At 34.7% G+C, this 26,797-nt stretch overlaps 1 protein-coding gene across 2 annotated transcripts in view; it reads left to right on the forward strand.

Annotated features, from left to right (window-relative positions):
* Nucleotides 1-26,797, forward strand: part of LOC150076737 (lysosomal alpha-glucosidase-like) — a 154,263-nt gene that overhangs the window by 121,563 nt on the left and 5,903 nt on the right. For both annotated transcript variants that reach the window (XM_090386529.1, XM_090386528.1), the window contains exons 13-16: nt 6,249-6,333; nt 13,248-13,435; nt 17,387-17,475; nt 21,732-21,781. In XM_090386529.1, the coding sequence (XP_090242655.1) occupies nt 6,249-6,333; nt 13,248-13,435; nt 17,387-17,475; nt 21,732-21,781 (412 nt within the window). The remainder of the gene's footprint in view (nt 1-6,248; nt 6,334-13,247; nt 13,436-17,386; nt 17,476-21,731; nt 21,782-26,797) is intronic.

Genomic DNA, 26,797 nt, shown 5'->3' on the forward strand with positions numbered 1-26,797 from the left:
AAAAAAGGCTGCAGAAATAACCCTAACAACTACAGAAGGATAACACTGCTGTCAACTGCTGCAAAGCTATACTCTAATATACTAAAGAATAAACTTAATAAATACAGTGAACAATTCTTAGAAGAAGAACAATGTGGGGTTCAGAAAAGTGAGAAGCACAATAGATGCCATTTTCTCACTACAACAAATTTTGGAGAAAAGAAGAGAATTCAATCTACCAACATTTCTGCTCTTTATTGATTATGAAAAAGCATATGACAATGTAAACCGGGAAAAACTTTGGTAGATTCTACGTGAAGAAAATATCACAACCCAACTCCGGAAAGCGATCCAAAGCCTATATGAAAACTCAAAAGTCTGTATAAAATATTCTAATGGCCAACTATTAGACCCAATTAACACCAGTAAAGGAGTGAAACAAGGATGTGGACTATCACCAAATTTATGTAATATCTACATCAATAAAATTCTTAACATCAATAAAATTAACAACGGAATACAGTTGAACAACAGGAATAAAATCCAAACTATATTATATGCTGATGATCAAGTTATAATTGCAAAATCCAAAGATGAACTACAGATAGCAGCAAATGAACTTAATAAAATAGGTAAAAAGTACGAGTTGAAAATCTCCACCTCAAAAACAAAATCAATGGGATTATGTGGAAAAAACATACAAAGAGTCAAAATTGTTATTGAAAGTACGAGTTGAAAATCTCCACCTCAAAAACAAAATCAATGGGATTATGTGGAAAAAACATACAAAGAGTCAAAATTGTTATTGATGACAAAATAATAGAACAAATATCTGACTTCACCTATTTGGGAAATTTAATATCAAATGAAGGGAAAGACATTCACACTAAACTACAAAAATATAATAAAATGAATGGAATGAGATTAAACGCAACTTCGGAAAACAAATGACAACTGAAACAAAATTACGACTGCACAACATCACTTCAAGACCAGCCCTCTTCTACAGCTGTGAGACTTGGGTCATAAATAAGAAAGATGCACACAAACTAGAAGCAGCACAAATGAGATTTGTACGACTGTTATTAGGCTTTACAAGACTAGACCACCAAAGAAATTTAGATATCCGCAAGAAATGAAAAGTAGATAACATAGTAAATGACATAAAACAGTATCAGGAAAAATGGATCAGCCACATAGAAAGAATGAACCCAGAACGGATCCCAAAATTAGCCTTTAACTACAAACCTACAGGCAAGAGAAATATTGGTCGACCAAGACAACGATGGCGAGATCAAGACCACCTCCAAGAGCTACAACGGAACAGGTCTTAAAAGACCTAAGCCGGACCAAGTTCATGATAATGATAATAATTTGAAAAAATAAAATAAAAAAATGCTGGCAATGCTCTTTTGAAATTTAAGCATCTGGCTAAAAGTAAATAAACTTATATTAAATGTATGTACATTGTGTTTATACCATTACAGAAACAAAACAGTGTTTTTTGCTATCAAAATCAATAGCTGTACGTGTAAGTTGTTGTTGTTATTTGGTTTTTAGGAGCATTAGCAACTAAGGCCATATTGCTCCGGTCTTATATGACCATATTGCTCATATAAGACAGAGTTTCATATTCCCTAAAGACATGAAAATGACAACTCTTACTGGATCAGCACAAAATGCTCATTATTTATAATTTCCAGTTTCAGGAATATAAGAGGAACTGGATAATGTGGATCAGCCCTAATGGTACGTAGGGTAACGATAGGGCTAGTCCAGAACATACTTAAACGTATGGCGCCTCCGTAGCTAGGAGGTGGGCTGGAGCAGTGCGTAGCACACGCTTCTTGATTAGACCCAGGGTTCGAGCCCGTGACCACCAAATATGGAGGATGCAGAAAGGTCAGGGAATGACCACTGCGCATCCTCCATATTTGGTGGTCACGGGCTCGAACCCTGGTCTAATCAAGAAGCGTGTGCTACGCACTGCTGCTCCAGCCCACCTCCTGGCTACGGAGGCACCATACGTTTAAGTATGTTCTGGACTAGCCCTATCGTTACCCTACGTACCGTTAGGGCTGATCCACATTATCCAGTTCCTCTTATATTCTTGAAACTGGAAATTATAAATAATGAGCATTTTGTGCTGATCCAGTAAGAGTTGTCATTTTCATGTCTTTAGGGAATATGAAACTCTGTCTTATATGACTCTCTCTTGCCAAAATGGTAGCCTGCAAAATCTGATTTCAAAAGATCATTAGTAAGGTTCCATGTATAGTATATATTTAGGTAGTGGTGTTTTTGTTGACTGTGATTCAATGCTATTCAAGAAATTCTCTACTCATCTGTTTCAGTTAGAGAAACCGTACTAGCTTTTTTTTGTACTGCTCAAATATTGTTTTATTAAAAGATTCATCATTATTGACTCCTTTTAAATAAATTCAGTAAGTGAAGTAGTAGAGAACTGTTGAAATGTGGAATATTACTTTTAGGGAGAAAATAAGGGAATTTGAAGTAAGATGTGTAATCTCAAACCATAATAAACCTAATTTTGGCATACTTAGTCACAGTATTCCAACATTAATAAATATTTCTATTTATATGGTCTGTAGGTGTTTATAGACCATAGCTCACTGGTTTATAGGTGCCTGCAAACCAGTGAGCTTGACTCAGTGGTGGGAAAGATCATGGAGTCTGAAAAGATAAAATACAGAGCTATCTCAGCAGGAAAAGTATCCTTAATGGTGCATAGCATGGGATTCATGAGGGGAAACCCTTGCCTGACTAATCTAGTTAATTATTATGATCAAGTCATAAGACAGTTGGATTCAAGAAATAATATAATATAATAATATAATAGCAAAGAAATAATATGGGAAACCATAAAGGCTATTATATTAATTGCAGCAAATTGGGATTACAGGTAAGATCCTTCATTAGACCAAAGGCTGGCTGAAAGATATGAGATAGAGAAGAGCCATAAATGGACCAGAAAGTGAAATTGAATTTAAAAAAAAAATGAGCCAGAAAGTGAAATCTCTCAGGACAGATCAGTGCAGAAAGTGAAATCCCTCAGGGATCAGTATTATTGAGGCCACTCCTAGCCAAGTGGTCAATCACAAGAGTGCAGAAACATGCAAATTTGAATGTATCATAGCTCAGGTCCCTACACCTACTACTAAAAACAGTTAATAGTCAATTGTATTCATTGTTGAAATGATAAATTGTGAACTCCTCTGATCTAGTAACCATGCTGGAATATAAACAGAACTTTTTTTTTTTTAAACCGACGTTGATGAGGGTGTGCAAGAGAAGTGAAAGTCTGTTGTATTTTAAATTAATTTTGGGGGTGGGGGAAGTCCCTTTAGGCCTGTCAGTGAGCAAAATGCAAATTGAAAAAGCTGCTCTCTTTAATGAATGCATGCAACTGAATGCCATCCTGTCAATACAAGTGCTGCTGCTGCTGCTGCTGCATGTCATGTGTAATCCAACCTGTTCACTGGTTGGATTGCACATAATGCTTCAATGTTACAAAACCAGAGGACGTTACCAATTGGCGGGAAGAAGGTATCAGTAAGGCCAGCTCCCTATTAATAATTGTTCATCATAAATGACATTCAATATGTGCATATAATTAGGCATAACCTGATTCCTGCATTTTTCATGATTGCTTGATAATTAACAAAGATTTTTGGTGGAGAAATCAAAGTAGCATTTTCAAAAACACTTATTAGGAGTTTCAGTTTTGTGGATGGAGTAAATATAGGCTGAAATATTGTCGGAGGTCTCATTGGCCCCTCAAACCCAACTTGGAGTTTAAAAAAAAAAAAAAATGAAGGGACCCGATTATTATAGTTATTAATATTTAACATTAAACGTATTTAAAATATTGAATTATTTGTGCTTTTTTTTTTAATTTGAACTCTGTATTCCATTTTGTTTCAAATATAAAAAATTTTTTCGTATTTGTGCCTTAATACCATCTAAATTGTGAATAAATCTGGATTGTGAATAAATTTGCTTATTTTTTTATTAACTATGACTTGAAAATATTTACATCTAATTATATTCTATAATTCGGATTACCCCAGCCAAAGTCTGAATTAGTAAATTCTACTGTATGGTTGAAAATAAGCTTTGGGCCCCATTACCTGTAGTGCTGGTTATAACTCTGTGGCAGTTCAAGACATGACAGAAGACTTGATCATGTTGCCATAATAACCAATTGCCAAAATCACATAACCAAATGCCAAAAAAAGTTAATCTGAGAATTTAAGTGTGTGTCCCCCATTCATGAAACATTCTTTTAGATATCAAATACACAAATATTTCTTTTTGTCTAAGTCCTTGTATCTAAATTAAAACTGGTCAAAATATGGAATTCCCTAACTATTTAACTGATTGTAATATAAAATATCTCTTCAATTATGACATCTCTGTTTTATGTTATAATAAAGAACTGCCATCATCAGCCCACGTATAAAATGTAGTGCTAAAGGAACATTATTTTAAGGCAGATGAGGAAAATTAAGTGATGAAACTTTTGAAATGCAGCTGTTATTGTTAGGTAATTAAGATATTTCTGTTACAAAAACAATATATAAACATGTTTTTTATAATATACAGTTGTGCCCCTTTATCCGCTGATTCAGTTACTCCCAGAAAAAAAAAGGAAAACACTTTACACGTACTACTTCCGTGTCCAATACGACACTTTCCTTTATTTTTTACAATGTCAATTTTAAATCGAATAGCTTCCCTTTATTTTTTACAATGTCGCATATGGTTTGGTCACCAACATTATAATGGTTCTTTAAAGATTTAACGGATGCACTGTTTTTAAACTTTTGAATAATTTCAAGTTTTTGTTTAATTTGAAAGCACAGCTCTTATGTTTGTCCATCATTTTTGCAATTTCTAAACAAAAAAAAAGTTTAGAAATGGCATTACTAGTAACTAAAGTTTAGTTACTATAAAAAAAAAATTCTGACATCCCTGACATAAATAAAGAAACAAAATTTTTCCTTTTGCAGTGCAATGGAACACAACAGTCGACGCGACGCACTAAATCAAACTAAACATTTCATCTCTCTCTCTTGTTTTTTTTTTTTTTTTTTGTTTTTTTGTTTTGAGCGGTAGGTTCACACCTACTGCTCAAGACAGCGGGAGTTACAAGATAATAGGTACAGTAATCTCCCAATGACGACTTATTACGCCAGTTCTTGTCGCGTATTTATGACTTGCAAAATATCTGTTTATACCTATTCTAGTTATTACTTGAATTTTATGATTGTTTTTTTTTTTTTTTTTTTTTTAATTTGGAGTCTTGAAGTGTCCCGGTAAATTGAGAGTCTGCTGTATTTTATTATTACCATTAATGTTGGTAATGTCTTACTGTGTGTTTCATTTATCAATTAAACTTTATTATACAAGAAAATCACGTTATATTTGGGGTCAGCAGGTGTTCGCTTATATCTGCAGTTTCAGCCATCCACGGTAGATCTTGGAACGTATCTCCTGCAGATATGGGGATCTTACTGTATATACATTGTGAATAAACATAATTTTGATTTAAATATTTCTCTACCAGTTTAAAGAAACTTATTCAGTATAAGATGGTGGAAGATTTACAAACTTAAAAGTAATTTAAGTTATTTTTCATGAAACAATTTAACAAGTTACTTTTTTCTCAAATAACTTTTAACTAAATTACTTTTATCAGCCACTAACTTAACTTAGTTTGGTTTTAAAAAGTAACTTATCCATCTCTGCACATGGCTCATAAATACATGCAAAATATTACTGCATCAAACAAAAAAGTAACAACAAGAATTTTATTTTTTTATGATTTTTATCATGACTGTTTTTTTTTTTTTTTTTTTAATTCTTATTTCATTTTTTGCACTTAATTTCACTTCAGTGTTGGACAGTCAAATCAAAATAAGAAAAATTAATATTTAAAGGCATTTTATCTATAAAGTGTTCATTTTTATGAAATTTCAGAAGTCGACAAATCCACTCCACAGAATAATCCAACACATGCATTCTAGGAATAAATTGTATTATCATTTTGCATGTTGACAAGAACTGTGAACTCGTGTGTGTAGTTGTATTTATTTATTTTTTCCTACTGGGTAATTATTAACTTGTAAGATTTAACTCTGTATTTAGGATGTTTTTATATCTATATAGTTTTATAATGAATTTATTGTATTTCTTCATATTTATTACAATTATTATATTATAATTTTTTGTATCCACCTTCATAGATATCCAAAGGATGAAAATACCTATTATATAGACACACAATTCTTTTTGGGCCCAGCTTTAATGATTATTCCTGTTTTGGAACCAGTAAGTTAATGTCATTGGTTGTACTTTCACTTTTTGCTTGATAATTCAAAAAGTCTAAACGTCGTTAAACAATTTTGCTATTTTAGTTCAGAACGAGAGATTTTAAAGGACGTAATAAATAATAAACACAGGAACAACTAATTTAATAGTGAAACACATTACATTGTTTTGTGAACATAATTTAGACAGTTTAATAAATTAATAATATAGTAGAATACTCCAAATGTTTTGGAATACTATGGTTCCTTCTGTGAAAACATATTTAAAGAAAGAAACTAGTTTAGATATCTACCTAGAGTAGAATCCTCTTGTTACACATCTTTCCCGACAAATAATTTAAAGAAAATGAGGCGACAAGGAAGAAACAGTCCTTAAGACAAAGTCATCATGAGATCCAAGGTTGTGTTCTTGATTGGACATGCTAAGGATTCCCTGGTGGTCATTAGATTTCTCTTTGCTGAAAACCGTGCCAAACATCAAAGAGGATGGGGCGGTGGCAAGTCATATGACCTATTCTCCTCTCTAGCCATGATTTTATTGTTGTGGGCTATCATTTTACTCCATTTGTCATACAAACCTATTTCTTGTGCCATACTGGTAGACTGATGTTTTCTTATACTGTGAAGTATAGAGTTAATTGTGTTTCTTGTTTGTTGACTTGGTGTCTATTGCTGGATCTGTCATGGTTATTATGGGATTTACCAGGAAGGGGGATGATGACTTGGCCTATGTTTCTATTGCCTGTTTTTCGGTAATTTTTTTTTTTTATGTAGAATTCTTTGTGAAAGTTCTGCCATTTGTTTCACTTTGTAAGTGTCAGTTAACATTTTTTGTACCCATCTGGCATACAATTTGTTGTAATTCAGATGCTATTTCACAAAGCAGTGACCTTAAGATATTGGGGAACTGTTATAATAAATTTGCAAGTGGTAAATATCATTTAATGCAGCAAAATGCAAGTTCATACACATATGAATAGCAACGCAAAAATAAGAAGGCAAATGGGCTGGCTTGTGGTACTGGATTCCATAATTAAAGAGTAACAGTACAGCTATTTCCAGTGACAAAATTTTTAATAACTAAGTGTGGAGCTTTCAGGGTAAATGAACTCCTTCTTCAGCAAAAGGCATATACAAAATATAGACATTACAGATATGAGTTTTAATTCTATCTCTAACATCTATATTTTGTTAGTATTTTGTATGTCTTTTGCTGAAGAAGGGGTTTGTTTATCCTGAAAGCTCCATACTTAGTTATTAAAAATTTTGTCACTGGATACACCGTATTGTTACTCTTTAATGCAAAAATAATTTATACACTGTAAGACTAAAAACAGAAGGGAAAAAAAGACATTAAGTTCTCTGAACACTATAGATAGATGGCTAGGAAGGCTCATGATGACTTATTGATGATTTATCAAACATTTGCTTGTAGAGATAAGGAAAATCATAATCCCACTAATCAAGGGCAGTAAGGCTGCACTTTTTTTTTTTTTTTATGAAAATCCCAAACACGAGAGGTTATTAAAACCTGTAGTGCTTAGTACCCTGCATGAGCTAAAGGTTAAGAAGATGAAAGGAGATTCTTGTTATCACTAGACTTGAATTTCTGTAGATTGTAATTTTCAGGAAATACGTATGGAGGAAGATTGTTCGAGAAAATGGAAGTTGAATGAATAAATGAGGAAGAAGAAAAGTTGGGCCTGTGAGTTTGAAGTTGGGCAGCAAAACGATGTTAACTGGTTATGGCACGCGTTCAGTCTGGTTTGGAAGAGAGCAGGAATTATAGAAGCCAATTCAGAAGGATGCCCATGAAAGTATCTATAGAAAAGGCATACAGCAGAAACAGAATATCTGTGAGACAGAGGTTGGAGAGATTCTGTTAGACAAGAGTCATTAATTAACCTAACTGTCCTCTTTTTAATGGAATCTAGAAACCTGAGAGAGATGGGGGGGGCACTGCCCCAGATTTAGGAATTCCATGGTAGAGGGTGGCTTTGCAATTTATACAGAGTGAACAGTTGTTTGGAAGAAAAGTAATGCCAAGAGCGAAAGAGAAAGTAAAGTTTTTTTTTTAGATGCAGAGGAAGCAATATTTGTAATGTGCTTATGCCAAGGGAGATTAGAAGTCAGGGTAATCTCCAATAGAGGTATATGATCCTGCCTAGAAATCAGAGTGTCATTGAAAATAAGCATAGGGGCAGAAGAATCCTTTTTCCGAGTTATATGACAGGACTGAATTTTAGAAGGAGTGAAATCAACTAAGTTATCTTTGCTCCACTCGAGAATTACTTGGAGATCAGCATTTAAGGAATTGGTAGTGCATATTTGAGAAGTTGAAGCTGTTTGTGCAGGGCAAGGTTTCTCAAACTGAAAAAAATCAAAGGCAATGTGTTGTCATCAACAAAACTATGGATAGGATTTCTGGTGAATGAAAGAAGGTCATTAATTTACAAGAGGAAAAGAGTAGAGAAAAAAATTGAACCTTAGGGAACACTAGGTTCAGTTCTCTCTTGAAGCCATCTTCACTTGGAGCCATCTATCATCACTTGCAGTGAGTGGTCAGAGAGAAAACTGAATATGCAATTACAAAAAACAGGTGGTAAACCATAAGATGGAAGTGTATTTATAAGACCTTTATGCCAAACACAATCAAAAGCCTTTGAAATGTCAAGAGCTTATGCCAAGGTGAAACTGCTTGAGTTTCACCAAATTTTTCCATTGAATTTTTCTGTAGATGGGGGGGGGGACAAGAGCAAGAATATCACCAATGGATCGATATTGACGGAATCCATACCAGACTTTAAGAGTTGCCAGTTAATTGACTTCGCCATTACTTTAGAAAGAGTAGAAGTGCAATGGGACTATAATTGGATGGGATGGATTTATCACCCTTTTTAGGAATTGGCTGCATATGAGCAAATTTCCTAGCAGAAGGGAAAAGATTGTAATAAGAAAGTGAAAAAAGGTGGCACAGAACAGGAGTAAGTTCAGAAGCACAGGTTTTGAGAATAAGTGGAAAAATACCATCAAGACCTGGAGCTTTCTTAGCATCAAGATTGTTCAAAATCCTTCTGATATCCTTTTGATGGAAGAGGCATTGAATGGAATGTACTGGAAATGGCAGGAGGTGGTTTACCAAGGTCATCAATACATGAGTTGAAAGAAAAGTAGGATACCAGCAGGTCAGCTTTACTTTTGGCTGAAGTGGCAGTAAAACCGGTTTAGACGGAGGTGGGAATAGAGATGGGCAAAAGTTGTGGTCAATAGCTTTGGCAAGAGACCAGAATGCTCAACTACCATTTGGACAAGAAGCAAGTTTTCTTTTACTTTTAGCTTGTTCGAAATGTAGTTTGGACTGATTAATAACTACTTTGCAATTGTTGCAAACTTTGGTATAGACAGAAATTGAAGCTGAAGATTTGAATACAAGCCAGCTGTGCTATGCAACATTCTTATCTTGAACAGCCTTAGCACATTTATTAGAAAACCAAGGTTTAGATAAAAGGACAAGGTTTTAAGGTTGAGTGCAGAATACAGGATTTCATCCCTACAAGAATAATTTCACTGACAGAACCTGAGCAAACATTGACATCAGAAGATTTAAAACAGTAATCCAATCAAGGAAAAGAAGAGAAGAAATCTCACAGATCATTCCATTTTGCATTCTTGTAATGCCAAACAACACAAGGTTGAGATTGACCATGAAAAGCTCCATTGGAGAAGAGACCATCACCAATTTCTGATGTGAGGTGCCTAGAGGACCACTCACCTAACCTCGATTGTGTACTTAGAAGGGTCACTTGTGAGAAAAAGATCAAGCGTGTTGGCTGTGTGACTAGGTTTGTCTGGTATTCTGGTAGGTAAATGAACAATCTGTGCAAGGTCAGCAAAAACCTCAGCATCTTGACCAGCTTGGTTTGTATGACTAGAAAACGGTAGGTAGCTGGAGTTGTGAACATTATAATCGCCAAGGAAAATTACCTCCTCTGTTAGGAAAGTTGGACTGGAGAAAGTCAAGTTTCAAAGAGAGGGAGTAAAAGGATTTCAAATGATTTAGTGGAGTTGGAAGAATGATAGAGGCAACAGATGAATTTGACAGAGTAATAGAGAGAGAGAGAGAGAGAGAGAGAGAGAGAGAGAGAGAGAGAGATTTTAAGCAAGAGAAAATAGAAAATTGGAGATTCCAGATTACTGTGTTTCTGACAGGGAATATTAGAGTGGACATAAGCACAAGTACCACCTTTGAAGTGAAAGGAATCGACTGCACCTAAAAAAAAAAAAAAAAAATGGCTGAGCTTCCTGAAAGGGTTCAAAGATAGGCAGACCACTTGGTAAGATCTGCAAAGGGCACCTATATGAGAAAAGACTTTGAATATGTAAATTATAAACCTGAATTAGGTTTACAAGACTCTTGAGAGAGGATAGTAAAATGAATCAAGATGAGATTTTCATGATTATAAGTGGTATTAGTAGAGAAGATAAATTCAAATTATGGTGAATGAGATTTACATTAATGCAAGATGTTTTAATGAGTTGCCTCTGTGGGTGGTTGAGAGCTTGGGGTCAGCTAGATAGGTACCTCTATGAGGATGAGATCACATAAGTAGTTTATTTATTTATTTTTATTTATTTTTTATCACTATAAATTGAAGCAAAGTCAACCACAAGAGCATGACCACTGGTAAAATAAAAGTAAATAAAAATTAGTGTTAGTATTGGTATCAATAGTGACAAAGGATCCAAGAAAGCAAGGTTAAACAGCATCAATCAAAAGAAAAAAAAAACATCGGCTGTTAATTCCCTCTAATAATTTGTCTAGTTCTTCCTTGAACTTATAAACTACCTACTTCCATAACATCAAATGGAAGTTTATTCCAACAATCTGCCCACTGGCTGAAGAAAAATTCCCACACATCTGTTCTTCCAACGTCCTTCCTCAATTTAAATTTATGTCCCTCCCTCATGTGCATTGCCTGAGCAAGAGGATCCCATTAGCATTTAGTTCACTCAATCATTTCAAAGCCACTTCAGTCAGATCTGACAGGTGCTTACTCTCCAGATGCTGTAATTTGCAAATGCAGTAATTTGCGGAATGAAGTCTTTCTTGGTAAGAGCACCCTTTTGTTTCTCTCACTAATTTTGTTGCCCATCTCTGCACCTGTTCCAATAGTTCAATCAACATTCTTCCTAAAATGAGGCTTACACAACTGTAAGCTGTACTCAAGATGTGGCCTAACTATGCTTTATACCAGAGGTGGCCAACAAGTCGATCGCAGATTTAATTTCGGTCGATCATGACGAATTTTAAATATACAGTCATCCCTCGATTTGTGCACCTTGTGCAATGAAATTTTTGAGATGGTAGATCGCGGCACATTTTGAAGGAAAAAAGTAGATCACATCACAAATTAAGTTGGCTACTCCTGCTTTATATAATAGGGTAATTACTAGACTAACAAATAGACTAACCATTGAGCCCCATCTCTTCAGAAGCCCACAAGGCTAACAGTGGTCATTCAATTGCTGCATTAACATTAAATAAATCCATTCATTGACACCTTGAGAGACACACTAATCAACCCACCAGTGCAATCACTTGATCATAGGCATTTCTGCTGCCAAGATTGTGAAGAATCTAAAACTAAAGGAAAAGGTTCAATTCTTTTGTTCACTGAGGAAGTACTTTATTGCTGCATGCAACTATATGGTGCAGAAATTTCCACTGAAAAGAGAATATGATATTCATATAAATGCTGAGATTGCACAAATTTCGCCAATTGGCAGTGCGTCATTTTCAATTTTGAAATTTGTGGATAAGTTTCAATACATCTTGGCAGTAGATGAATAGATGAAGCAGTAGATGTTTTACGTCTTCAGTTCCATGTTTCAGTGTGAGAACCAACCAGATGCTATTATGAAAGAATTGGTGTAGAGTGATTCTTGGTTAGAGAACTGAGAAGTGCACATGAAACCATGACATATATTAATTATTCCAAGCCAAACCTGGCATTTTAATAATTCCTCATGGTAGTGCTGAGTTTGAGAGAATATCCAGCTAGGTTAGAAAAATAAAAACTGGGTTTGTATCTTCTCTCTCTCTCTCTGTTGAAGCTTTGGAAATACTACTGGCAGTAAAGTCTGAGTAGTGGGGCCATTGTTATGAACCAAAATTTTCACCCAGAATTTCTGAAGAGGGCAAAGTCTGCAACAGTATCTTTCCTAAAGTATCAAAATTAGTCGATGTCTAACAGAAAATCCAAACAGAGATCCACAGATGGAAAAGTTCTAAGTAAGCTCATTTTGAAAGCATACCGTACTGATATGCTTTCAAATCATATGCCTGTATTTTAATATAAAATGTGTATGTTTTCAGTGAAATTTAATTTTGAGTATAGTGTGGACTTTACAAAAATTGCCTGATCTCCAGCTTTTCGAAAGCCAAAAGTTGGCAGCTACGAAACTGGAAGTAAATTTAAATAAAGATCATTAATTAGAAAATTATTTCCTATTGTCTTAACTGAAATTATGCATTTAATAGTATAACAGATAATTAATAATAATGTAAATATTTTCTGCCAAGAAAATGATGCAGTTAAATAAAGAAAGAAAGCCACTAATTTTAAATATATTTCTGGTTATTTTAGCTAAAATTATTAACTTCAGTGAATAATTGTAAATATGCATAAATCTGAGTATATTCACTACCTTGTCAAGTATAGTATTTGATGAGATAGTGAATAGCACAAATAATATTTGGATAGTTAATTGTGTAAGAGATAAATTATAACAATACTAATATTTAACTTGATAGAAGATAACTGCAAAAATAATAAATGCAGCTATTTTCTGTCCAGTTAAAGCAATACAGTTGCATCATTTAATATCTCTCAGTATTTTATTTATGTTTTATAGGCAGTTGAAGAAGTTACAGGTTATCTGCCACCTGATGTCTGGTATTGTCTCAACAATGGAACATTGATAAACAGCAGTGGAGCCAATTATACTTTTCATTCACCTCTAGGTACCATCACTGGAGTTATCCGTGGTGGTTCCATTATTCCTGCACATATGGTAGGGAATGCAACTACTACCACAGATATGTAAGTTTCCAATATAGGAAATTCTCATATACTCTAATATTTAACAACTTAAAATTTCAGCATTATTTACAAATAGAATAGCAGTCTCTCTCTCTCTCTCTCTCTCTCTCTCTCTCTCTCTCTCTCTCTCTCTAATGATAATTTCCCTCAAATATATATTTATCCCATAGTTTCAGATTCTATTCCCTAAATATATTTAATGAAACCTCTGTGAAATTTATGCTCAGAGAGAAATTAAATCCTTATTATTCCTTGAGTATATTTTATTGTAATCTAAAAGAATGTTTGTTTTCTGCATAAAAATTATAACTGGTTTCACATTACAAATGTGTTCTCTGTGATGGTATTGTGTCTTCATTACTTTTCACCCTTTCGAAAAAAAATCTGAGATGTTATTTCCATCACAGAATGGAAGATCTAGGGTGTTGTTAGCCAGTCTCAAATGAGGTGTTATTTTTTTAACACTGGTAAACAAATTTTTTCCTTTCACGTGTGTGCAAATTGGCCACAGATTATGTGAAATTTCAAGCCACAATATATTAGTATTAATAGTGAAAAAATGATGCAAGGAAGCAAGCAAGCTCAAAAAAATTACTCTTTGTTTGTGCATCCCTTCCAATAATTTGCTCAATCTTCAAGTGGAAGTTTATTCTGATATACAAATACTCCCCAGCTGAAAGAAAATTTTCTTACATTTATCTTGCGCCACCTCCTTAGTCAGGTGGGCAGGAGCAGCAGTGCATAGCACATGCCTCTTGATTAGACCGGGGTTCGAGCCCGTGACCACCAAATATGGAGAATGGGGAAAGGTTAGGGAATGACCACCGCATATCCCCGGAGCAATATGGCCTTAGTTGCTAATGCTCCTAAAAACCAAATAACAAACAAACATCTCTCTTGCAACTAGCCTTTTCCTGAATTTCTCTCCCCTTATCCAAGAATGAGTAAGAATGCCACAACATTTAGTTTACTTCAACCTATTTAAATCCTTAATCCCATAAGTATGGTCTCCTCACAGATGCCTGTTTAGCAGATGCTGCAATTTACAGATCTCAGATCTTTCTTGGTAAAAGTACCTTTTTCATGCCCATAATTAGTCTTGTTGCTCTTTTCTGTTCTCGTTCTGGTGGATCTACATCCTTTCTAAAATGAGGCTTCCAAACCTGTACGCAGTACTCAGTATGGAGCCTAACCATTGCCTTATACAGTGGGATGATTACCTTTTTGACCGTGCTGGAAAAATTCTTGTATAGACTTCTTGGACCAGCTGCCTAGTTTCCCTTGTTATATTAGCTACCCTGATTCCTCATTAACTACTCTGGCAACCTTTTTATCATCAGAAGCTTAGACATTAAGCTTGATATGCCTACATCAGTATCATTAATAAATATTAAAAACAGTAAAGGGCCCAACTCAGAATTCTGAGGGACTCCACCCATAGCATTAGTCCATAAAGAGCAGTGTTCATTATAACCACTCCCTGTCTCTTGCCACTCTACCATCCCTTTATCCATAGCTGTAACTTGTCCCCAATGCTACACTGCAATTTATATAGAACCATTCATGTGGATCAGGCGCCTCTGTAGCCAGGTGGGAAGGAGCAGCAGTGCGTAGCACACGCTTCTTGATTAGACCGGGGTTCGAGCCCGTCACCACCAAATACGGAGAATGCGGAAAGGTCAGAGAATGACCACCGCATTTCCCGGAGCAATATGGCCTTAGTTGCTAATGCTCCTAAAAACCAAATAACAAACATCATGTGGATCAGTATGAAAAGCCTTGCTGAAATCTAACTATATGCTGTCTTTTGTGATAATCATATAGAGATTTGCTTCTCTGTTTGTTACCATAATAAGTTAAGTGTAAAGTTAAATTGCTTTTTTAAATTCTGTGATAGTTGTTTAGTGGCCATGTGCTGATATACATGTGCTAGTCTTGCATTTGTCCTCTTATATATATATATATATATATTTTTTTTTTTTTTATTATTATTTTTTTTTTACTTTTATGTGTAATTTTTTGTTGTATTTGTAACCATACAATGTTTCATTAGTTTGGTATGCTTCTATAGACTATGTGGCTTGTTTTTTTTTGCCCTTTCACAATGTTATCATATTCAAGACGATTTCTGCTTGATTGTCATCTTGCACCTTCTGCCACTATTGCTGTTGTTCACCTAATAAAATTTATTTTGAAAAAAGCCTTGTGAATTATAGAAGTACAGGGGAACAGTATTCAGAAATACTCATCCAATGTCTTCCTGTAAAGGTACTATACAGTCCCTTTCTGTGTCATTTCCCAACTCTACCTCTCCCAATATCTACCTTTATGTCTTGACCATCTGCCTAAAACTGTATCTGTACCCTTTTGGCAGTCATAGACATGATTTGGTCTGTTTTTATTGACAAATGATTTCCTTGAGCTATACTTCTTAAATAACAATATCTTTAGCTTGAAGAACAAGCTATTTGGATCTTGAAACTTTTCTCCTTTTCTCTATATTCTGTATTGTTACCAAAACTTTGATTAGTGAGGATGCTTTGGATATTTTTCCCAGTAATGTAGTTTATAAATTCTATGCGAATAGCAGATCAGTTTAAAAAGGGGGTGCTAGGTTATGATATTAAGAGTGCTTTGTTGTGTCAAAATTGTAATGCTCAGAATCTCCTCTTTTTGACACCCTGCTAATGGGATGCCATCTAGGGCTATTTTGGCTTAAATGTTGTGAATGTTTACTTTCTCCTAGCTCAGAAGAATATGTCTTTAAAGGTTTTATTTTATTTTGAAAATCAGCACTATTTTTGATGACTTTGATCCTACTAGTATGATTTACATTAACACTTTCTTCAATATTATAGTGCTCTTAATTTAGTCCAAGTTATTAACCTTCTTACCATAGTCTAGAAGAGCTCGACCTGTTATTCACACGAATTTGTTATTCACAAATATTACCAATTTCTCCTTTTATGGCTAGCAATCCCCTTTTATCTCTGATCCCATCTCCTTGATCTTACCTATCTTAAAAATTCTGAGTTCTTTTTTACCTTCAAGAATACTATATATCTTCCTACTCTAAAAACATTTTCTTTTTTTAATAAAATTCGTGAATATTCCCATAGCACTAGAACTTCTTAATATTTTCTCTTGGTCTATGCCTGCTTACCTCTTGCCCTTGCATATGCTTTCAAAATGGTTGCACTGCATGGGCACATCTGCAGCCCCCAAGGCAACTCTCATCACAATTTACATAAATGCTAGTGGGATGAGAAACTGAGTGCTTGCCTTTTCTTATAAGCAGAAGTGGTTTAGGCCAAAACAAAAAGTCCCCCTCCAATCATAACTGTCATTAGTATACTTATGTTCATGCAACATTTGTTGCTCTTAAAAAAAATAAATAAAAACATTCCAGTTCTTGGAATCCTACTTCCTTTCCTATAAAAAGATTTTTTCCTCTCGGACTGATCACTTCCTTCCACCTGATGTCTCTCTATGTAATCTGTTTTCCCCCTCTACTTCTTTCTCTGGGCATCGTATGTCCGAATTCTCTTTTAATGCTTGTATCAAAAGAACTGTTAATAATCTGCTATTTTCTAATGTTGCTGGACCTGATAACATCCTGAATTTTGTTATAAAGCTTGCTAATGTTTACACTTTAGAATTATTAGTCTCTTTATTTAACAGATATTTAACAAAATTTTTTCCTCCACTCTGACATGATTACTCGGCCAGTCTTTTAATAGTTTAGGGTTCCTAAACTATTAAAAACTGATGGCCTATTGCTCTATCTTCTAAAATCTACTAAAGTTACTTCAGTGATCCATTCTATCTCTTCTAACCTTACAAATTGTTTAGAACTAGTTCAAATGTCAACAATCATAAAATAAGTAAGGAAAATGCATGAAAACAAGCCTGATCGTAATTAAAAAGTAAATTTTTTTTTTCTTATTTCAGCCGAAAAAAACCATTTTCCCTTTTAATTTTATGTGATGAAAATGGTGAGGCATCAGGTGAACTTTACTGGGATGATGGTGATTCACTACGTAAGTAAACTACTATAAGATAATAAAATAATTTAACCTTATATGTAGAAAGAAATAAGCCAGCATTGTGAAATTTCTGAAGTTGTTTCTGTTTACTGTAACATTACATTATAAACTTGCAGTATGTGAAATAATGAATCCTATGTTTTGTTGCCAATCAAACCACATTGTAGAATAAAATTTTTTTAATTTTTACTTAAGTAAATTTAAGAGTGGATTTAATTTAATTCATTTCTCCATAAAAGAGCTGTCAAAATACAGTAAACCCCCGCTATTCGCGGTATCTGTATTTGCGGTTTCGCGTATTCGCGGTCGCTAATTTAATATAAAATGAGACTTAAAAAAATGTGAATTTTAAAGCGCTGTGAACATTTTTTGCCATAAAAAATGTGGGCGTGGCTAAAATTATCTTTCCCGTTCAAAACAGCGCTCAGTAGGTGGGGGGGTGACAAAATCGCAAGCGTGGATGTTTCTCGCTAATCCTTGTTCAGTATGTGTTATGCGCTTGTCATGGAAGGTTTCGTCGTTTTCTTTTAATTTATATGCTTATAAATTGAATAAATTTATCAATTTATAAATTGATATGCGTACAAAAGTGATAAATCTACCGTTTTGCAGTGTAAAACAGACTTTTTTGAGTGTGTTAACGGAACAAAGTGACTTATTGTGGACAAGTTCTTTTCTAACCCATACAAAAATATGGCTACGAATAACAAGGGAAATGTGAAAAGATCAAAGAAGGCGATGACATTAGCGAATAAAATTGAGTTATTAGACAAAATTTCTAATGGTGAAAGTGTCTCCTCAGTGGCAAAATATTATAAAATCAGAGTCAACGGTATGATCAATCAAAAAATCGGAAGAAAAAATCCGCCGTAGTGTCCGTGAAAACACGCTAATTGCTTCAAAAATTTGCCCTGTAACTTGTGATGTTAAATTAGAAAAAATCGAAAAAGCTTTAAATCTGTGGATAGAAGACCGAACTCAAAATAAAATTCCGTTAAGTTCACTCATCATTCGTGAAAAGGCAAAACTCCTTTATCAACACTTTAGAGAAACTGGTGATAGCACTGGCAGGATAAGTTTTTTAGCTAGCAAAGACGCTGGTTTGAAAGATTTGTATGAAATTTCTAATAAATATTACATTTAATATTAAATTGTTTCTTATTTTCATTTCGATGCCATATGCTTGCATTTCACTATGTGCTGTCTATGTACATAGTCATATTATGAAGGTACATATAATACATCATAGACAAAATTTTAGACTAGTTTTTCTTATAAATTTCATACTTTGGAACGGAACCCCTTTATTACTATAGGAGCCATAACTCAGTATTCGCGGCATTTCTCAGGAATGTAACCCCCGCGAATAGCAGGGGTTTACTGTATAATTGGACTATAAAAGAAAAAACTGTTTTCTACTTTTTATTTATTTTGAAATATCATTACTATTCCAGAATTGTTCCAACTCCTCCATAAATTGCATTTATATTTCACTTCACCCTTTGCTGCAGTAAATGCCATGGAGTGTATTTTGCATCAGATATCCAGTAACTCCTTATTAAGATTTGCCTATGCTGCTATCAGATGGTTTAATAATTGATCACTGGATTGTTAAGTGTTAGTGGTCAGAATACTTTCTGCCAATTATTCAAAAGTCATTTTGTTAAACTAATATATGAGGTGTGTACTCACTGTAGAATAATTGTAATGTTTGAGTATTTAAACCATTGCATAACCTCCTTCACCAAATTCCATGATGCATTATGAAGCATCACTAAAAATTCCAGAACTGCTGGAATTTTTAGTGATGTTTTGGAATTTTTGGATTACAGTCGGTATTCCTATAGTAAATAGCACTGAAATATTCAACAGCTTCATACAGATCACCTGGGCTTAGAGAAAAAAAAAATGCATCAACACTATCAGTCTCAGCAACTGATTGCTCACAAACTGAAAGATGGCTCACTCTGTGCCATGTTAAAGGCAATATGGCATTTAACTTTCATGAACAATGATGAATGTTTTGCCTCATACAGCTCTAGAACCTTCTTCATGCAAATCTTGCTGTGTATTACTGTATACAGCAAGAGCACTGAGTATTGCAGTACAAGCACAACTATTTGCTGTTAGAGTTGCATAAATTTGCCAGAGTTTTCCATTCTTGGCCATAATATAAACACTTGTTTATATTGTGTGTTTTTTCCATCCAAAGATGTTACACCTTTGGATGGAAAGAATGTGATTTTACTTATGAACCTGCATTTTTTTATTTCATAATTCTATGCACAGCCAATTAGTAATGGCCGCATGGTGCAAGAAAGCCTATGGCTTATGCTGCACCAGCCAAAAAAAAAAAAAAAACAATAAAACAATGATAAAAAAAAACAAACTAATTATTAATAAAAGAAAAGGAAATTAAACCTATCATCCTATGCGTTTCCCTCACTCGAGGGTACTATCTAGATGTCCTTTGAATTTCCCCAAACGTCAGCCTCTACCACCCATGTAGGCAACTTATTCCAGTAATTTATAACTCGCTGGCTAAAATAAAACTTCCTGCAGTCCAATCTAAACATCTCCCCCCCCCCATAACTTGATTTTATGTCCCCTAGTTCTAGCATTATTTATAATCTTGAAAATTTCATCCTCATTCATTTTACTGATGCCTCTCAGAGCCTTAAACACCTCAATCGGATTAAACACCTCGATCAAATTGGAGCAGTGTGACATTGGAGGCAAATTGCTGCTATGGATAAAGGGGTGGTTGAGGGGGAGAAGACAGAGAGTGGTAATCAATGGACACTGCTCATCGTGGACTAATGTTATTAGTGGAGTCCCTCAGGGCTCAGTGTTGGGTCCATTATTGTTTTCTGTATTTATAAATAATATTGATGATGGTATATCAAGCTTAATGTCCAAGTTTGCAGACGATACAAAGGTTGGCAGGGTTGTCAAGGACACTACTGACACTATGCTGCTGCAACAGGATCTGGAAAGGTTGAGCAGATGGGCTGAGAGGTGGCAAATGAAGTTTAACATTGACAAATGTAAAGTACTACACATGGGAAACAGCAACCCCAGAGCAACGTATCAACTCTGTGGTACTACACTGACAGTGGTAGAGAATGAAAGGGACTTGGGGGTGGTTGTGCAGGCAGATATGAAGTTCTCTGAGCAGTGCAGATGGGCTGCAAGAGTAGCTCATGGAGTATTGTCAATGATATACAGGAATTTTTCCAGCAGGGATAAGGAGGTGATTATTCCATTGTATAAGGCAATGGTTAGGCCACACCTAGAGTACTGTATACAGGTCTGGAGGCCTCATTTCAAGAGGGATGTAGAGCTGCTGGAACGAGTACAGAGAAGGGCAACAAGATTAGTGAATGGAACAAAGGGGTGCTCTTACGAAGAAAGGCTTAAGTTTTGCAAATTGCAGTGTCTGGAGACTAGGCACCAGCGAGGTGATCTGATAGAGGTGTATAAAGCCTTGAATGGTTTAAGCATGCTCAGTGCTGATGGGATTCTTCCTCTAGCTCAGAAAAATCACTTGAGAGGGCATAAATTCAAATTGAGGAAAGACAGATGTAGGATAGACGTGCGGAAATTTGCCTTTAGCCAGCGGGTGGTTGGTTGGTGGAACAGACTTCCATCCCTTGTGGTGGAGGTTGATAGCCTAAATAAGTTTAAGGCTCAGCTGGACAGGTATTTTGAACGAACAGAGGGGTGAAGTGGAAGTGGGTTTTTTTTTTTTTGGCTGATGCTGCATAAGCTTGCTTTCTTGCATCAAATGCCTCTACTAATGCTAATGCTAATGCTAATCAAATCTCCTCTAAGGTGTCTAGTTTCCAAACTCTGCAACCCACATATTCAAAGTCTTTCTTCATTTTAGATTATCAATCATGGTACCAATTTTATGGATACTCCTCCCATTCAGCTAACCTCCATACCATAACATGTTTAAATTCATTTAATTCATTCTGTTTGGAAACAGTTTGCAAATACAACTTTCCACAGTTGTAGAGGCAAATGGTCTTATATGTGAAAATTTTTATAATGTTCTTCAATACTTCATCATATAAGATGAATTCAAAACATTTTGCATACACATTCCTGCAACTGAGAACTTGGACTATTCTCATACATTGGTGAGTATTTAGTGATACTTGTATATTCATAACTTTTTCTTTTTTTTTTGTCTTCCATTTTTTTTTGGTATTAATATTCTTTTTTTTCCCTTTTCTACTGTATAGATACATATGTAAGAGGAGTTTATAATCTATTGAAATTTTCACTGAAAAATGTAAGTTTATGTTTAGATTTTTCTTTAATGTAAAAAAATATATATTCCCTTTATAACTTTTATTTTGAGAAATTTAACCAATATAATATATTGGAGTAATTAACTAGCATGGCTGATCCACTATTAAGGAAATACTAATCCTAATTATTCTTCAGTAGAGTGGAAAACTTAGTTAACCACTAATATTCAATTCACACTTCTAGATAAGAACAATATTCAACATTCACACTTCTAGACAAGAACCCATTACTTGGATTAATTGAACTTCTAATCTTTCTTGGTGCAAACATATTATAGAGAATGTTTCATCTGCAGCCAAAAAAACTAGGTGTTATCTTTCTCATGTTTTTTCTTATGCACACTTGTTAACTTTCTACATAATGAGAATAATATTCTTTATTAAACCAAGACCAATATAAAATATACATACACTATTCTTATTACAGAACATCTAGAGGAAGCTTACACAACATTAAAATTTTCATTTGATATATAAAACAAAAAAAAAAAAAAAAAAACAAGTACTGAGCGATACCTCTGGTAATCTGTTGCGGGTTGTGATATTAGGTTAAGTTAGGTTAGGCATCACAAATGAGGAATACAGTCTAGCTTGGTCTTTGGACTCAAGCTACAGAAGCAGTTATTACTTGTACATTTTGACAGATTATCAAGCAAAGCATCTTTATATTTGGTATCACAAGCTCAGAAATTATGGCCAATTTGCTTTGGGTTTATTGTCTCCAGCATTGAGTTAAGAATGTGTCTTTTGAGCAAACGATGGCTCTGTACATTGGAGAGTGGTACTAGAGACATTCATAATTCCCTTGCTAAGAGCCATATGTTGATTTGGTTTTAGTACATGCAGTGTGTGCATGGAAAGTATGTATATTGGAGATTGGAAGTTGTAGTAGGACAATCAGTTTGCACATTTTAGGACTAACTCTAATCCCCCAAATGTTATTCAGAGAACTTTTGGGCCAGATTTGATTTGATTTTAATTTAATTGACCAGATTTAATTTGCATATTGGAGCACTACACAAAATGGGTATATGTATTTTATGATTAGTTTGTGTTACACAGGGGTCTTGTTTTTTAACCCCAAAAGGTTCTTAGGTATTAGAGTGCTGTGTTGGATGTGCTTGGCTCCAGTTTGTCATACAAGGAGTATGATATTTTGGACCCAAGTATCACTCCCAAGGAATTTAACAGATTTGGAAGGGACCAGGGAATGCCTGGGAGAAGCAGATTTAAGGAGAAAACACTGCCTGCATTACTGCATTCTATTATAAAGAATATTATATAGCTGGATTTATCTGAATTGTTGGTAAAGGACGAGGGGATACTGAATGAACATATCCAGTTATGAATTTAAAGTGGTTAAGTTGTTAGATCTGGTAGTCTCCCCAAAATTATTTTCATCCTTGCATAGTATATAGCAGATTATGTTGTCAGAATAGACAAGGAAAAGCAGGCACAGATCTGTGAGGTGCAATTATGGCCACAAAGGGTATGGCTGAGAGCAAGCCCACCCCCCCGTGGAATGTCAACTATCGCTGGTTTGCTGATATATTTATCATCTGCTTTGAAAATTAGAAATCTCTTTGGAATCCAGTTTATAAGTACTTCCAAAAATTTCTAGAGGAAAATTTTTTGGCAGTACTTAGGAACCAGTTCACAATAATCCTCTAGAAGTAGGAGCAGAGGTGCAATTTATATAGAGCCGGGTGCTGATCTCAAATAAAAGATAATAGTATGAAGAGGTGCAATTTATATAGAGCCAGATGCTGATATCAAATAAAGGATAATAGTGTGAAGAGCATTTATCAGTGTTCCAGGCATCAGGATCTTTTGTGTAAGTACACAAAGAGAGATGGCTGATCTTATAATCATTACATAGTGAATGTAGCCAGATCTGTGACCAAATATTTTTCTGCCTAACTCCTGCAAAAATTCATCTTCCTAGGCATTTTAAAGAAGATGCAATTGAGATTGTCTATAACAAAATTGTTAAAATCTATAGCCATTTTCTTATCTGCATTTTTAGAAACAGGAACTACTTGGTAACAGAGCCAACTGGAATTTCAGCTGCTTTGATCTTGTTAAAAAAGTGCAGTGAGCTCATTGCTAATAAAATAGGAGTGTGAATATTAGTTGTTCTATTATTTCAGGTTGTCTCTGGGTGTACAATTCATAATGACTTTCTCATATACCACTGGTAGGAAGATTATTGCAAGATTGTAGGCTATTCCTGAGATATCAGGTAAATCCTCAGTGTCTTCTCAAGATCATTTCCAGGGTAAAGTGTTTTTAAAAGTTGCATCTACTCTGTTGCCACATAGCAACATCTTCACCTTTTATACCTCTCCTGCTTACTGCCAGCAATTGACAACCAAAAGTTTGTAGTAAAATCAAAGCTCACCATACCATCCTTTAACCAGGTTTTAATTTTAATTAGTATAATGCAATGAAATTCATCTGGCACAGAGGACAATAGCTTTTGCTACTGTTCTCTATGTCAGGATAGTGACACAAGCAAGTCACTACTTTATTTTTTATACCTCTAATATTTTACAAGAAATGGGTAATGTGAATTTTGTTTCTTTTTTTTCTTTTTTTATTTCTTCTTTCAGTGCCATCTCTGAGTCCAGAGATTTGGCGATCACTTTTTGGAACACCTTTCTATCTTCGGTCTGTCTGACAAGTTCTTCAAATGATGTGAATCTCTTGATGTTATCCATCCGTAAGGTTTTACATCGGCCAACTCCTTTTTTTAATATTTGAATATTAACAAAATTTCTTTAGGATGTCAAACTTTAAGATTGCATTAAATTGCCAAAGAAACTGAGCAACTTGCAATGCGATCTAGGCTAGCTCACTAGAAACCTGTCTGATTTTCTACAAGGTGGCAGGACTGCTATACCTTGAAGATTAATTGCTGTCTCACATGAATAATTTGTGTTTGTTGCTGCATTTTGTTTCCATGTGGCATCACCAAAAGATCTTCCATCCAACATCAGTATTTAAGTGCTTTAAAATAATTAGGTTAATTTTAAAATTCAAAATGATCCTTGAAGATTGTTTATATAGAGACGCCATTCCATCTCCATTTGGACATTCCTCAGGGATCTACCTAAACTCCTGCAGCATGACTTCTGCTTCATAGATTCCATACTTTTCCAGGCATATATATATATAGTAATGATGAAATTTCATTTTATCATTACTGTATTGTTTCATGCAGAAGACTTTGGCATAGAGCAAAAAATGCATCCCATACTATCACTGCCATATAGGTTGACCAACCAGATGACAGTGCAGTTCCATTCTTGAGCAAATAATAATAAATATGAGAGTTACCTCAATATCCAAATAGGAGATCTTTTTTCAATTTCTTGGATAAAATCAGATAAATTAAAATTACATTAAATTAAAAACACTGAATTTAAATAAATAAATAACCTAAATACCTCAATATGGTCATACTTCCCGTACGTGAACCCTTCAAGCACTGGAACACGCCGACGTCAACCAGCCCCAGACATCAGATAACCCACGCACTAAAGAAGACTGAGCACATTTCTGTCAAAAATAAACCTTATTTTAAAATGTGTAATCTTTTATTATTAAAACCCAAATCTCCTTCAAAGGGACCAAACTTTTCATCTGCAAGACGTTTTTCACCAGAAGGATAATAATACTGAAATCTCAAATGTTCCCCCCCCCCTAAATTTATACGTTGATATGAGAGATTATTGTCAATCGCACATGTGCACAAAGGCCCATGAGTCTGAGATTATGTAGGGACGATGAATGTTAATAGAATGTTCTCGAATCTTCATTTCTACGGTCTCTGCTACTCGTACGAGTAGTTTAGTAATATTTCGATGTATACTAAGAACCTTCATTTCACGAAATGAAAATGAATGGCCTTCATGAATTGCATGGAAAGAAAGTTTTGAGGCTCCCGACCTGTGAGCCCTAACTGTAGCCTCAGGTTGTTTCAGTCTTATGGAAAGCATATTTCTTGAAGATCCTATATCTAGCGCATTACAATCACCACATAGAATACAATAAATGATATCATTCTTTTCAACACTATTATTTAATACCGAAGAATTTTTTAAATTAAAGACTGGAGTTTATGGGTGGGCCTAGACACTATCTTAAATTCTGTGTTCTTAAAAAGTATATTTAATTTCTTATGCCACTGTTCGATATAAGGAAGCGAAATAAAACATTTTTTAGAAATTGTATTATTGGGTGGTGTATTTTTTATTTTATTAACAGCCTGTAATTTAATATTATTTATGGTGTTTAGGGGATAACCCCTATTTAAAAAACAATTTGTCAGTTCCTCTGTTTCATTCCACAGGTCTACCTGGGTATACATTTATACCCAGGTAGACCTGTGTGTAGAATGCCTATAAAATATACTTTATAGGCATTCATAAACTGATTCAAAATAACCGACCGTTTATATGAAAAGGGCTGATAACTTTCATAATGTAAAAATAGTCCTACATTCGTTGTTGTTGTTGTTTGGTTTTTAGGAGCATTAGCAACTAAGGCCATATTGCTCCGGGATATGCGGTGGTCAGTTCTGACCTTTCTGCATCCTCCGTATTTGGTGGTGACGGGCTCGAACCCCGGTCTAATCAAGAAGCGTGTGCTGCGCACTGCTGCTCCTTCCCACCTGGCTACGGATGGGAAGGAGCAGCATATTTATATTTTAAAGAAAACCACGAATGTGGTTTTCTTTAAAATATAAAGAAAACCACATTCGTGGGTTTTCTTTATATTTTAAATTGAAGAGACCCATTCACTCTTATTAGAGTGAAGTTTAGGAAATGAATTGAATTTTTGTTTGCCTCCTAGTATTCCAATGTAAATTTTAATCTACTACAAGGATCATAAACTGATTCAAAATAGCCGACTGTTTATATGAAAACGGATGATAGCTTTCATAATGTAAAAATAGTCCTACATTCGTGGGTTTTCTTTATATTTTAAAGGAT

Source organism: Mastigoproctus giganteus, chromosome 12, assembly GCF_048544385.1.
Source record: "Mastigoproctus giganteus isolate SK-2022 chromosome 12, ASM4854438v1, whole genome shotgun sequence".
Taxonomy (NCBI): domain Eukaryota; kingdom Metazoa; phylum Arthropoda; class Arachnida; order Uropygi; family Thelyphonidae; genus Mastigoproctus; species Mastigoproctus giganteus.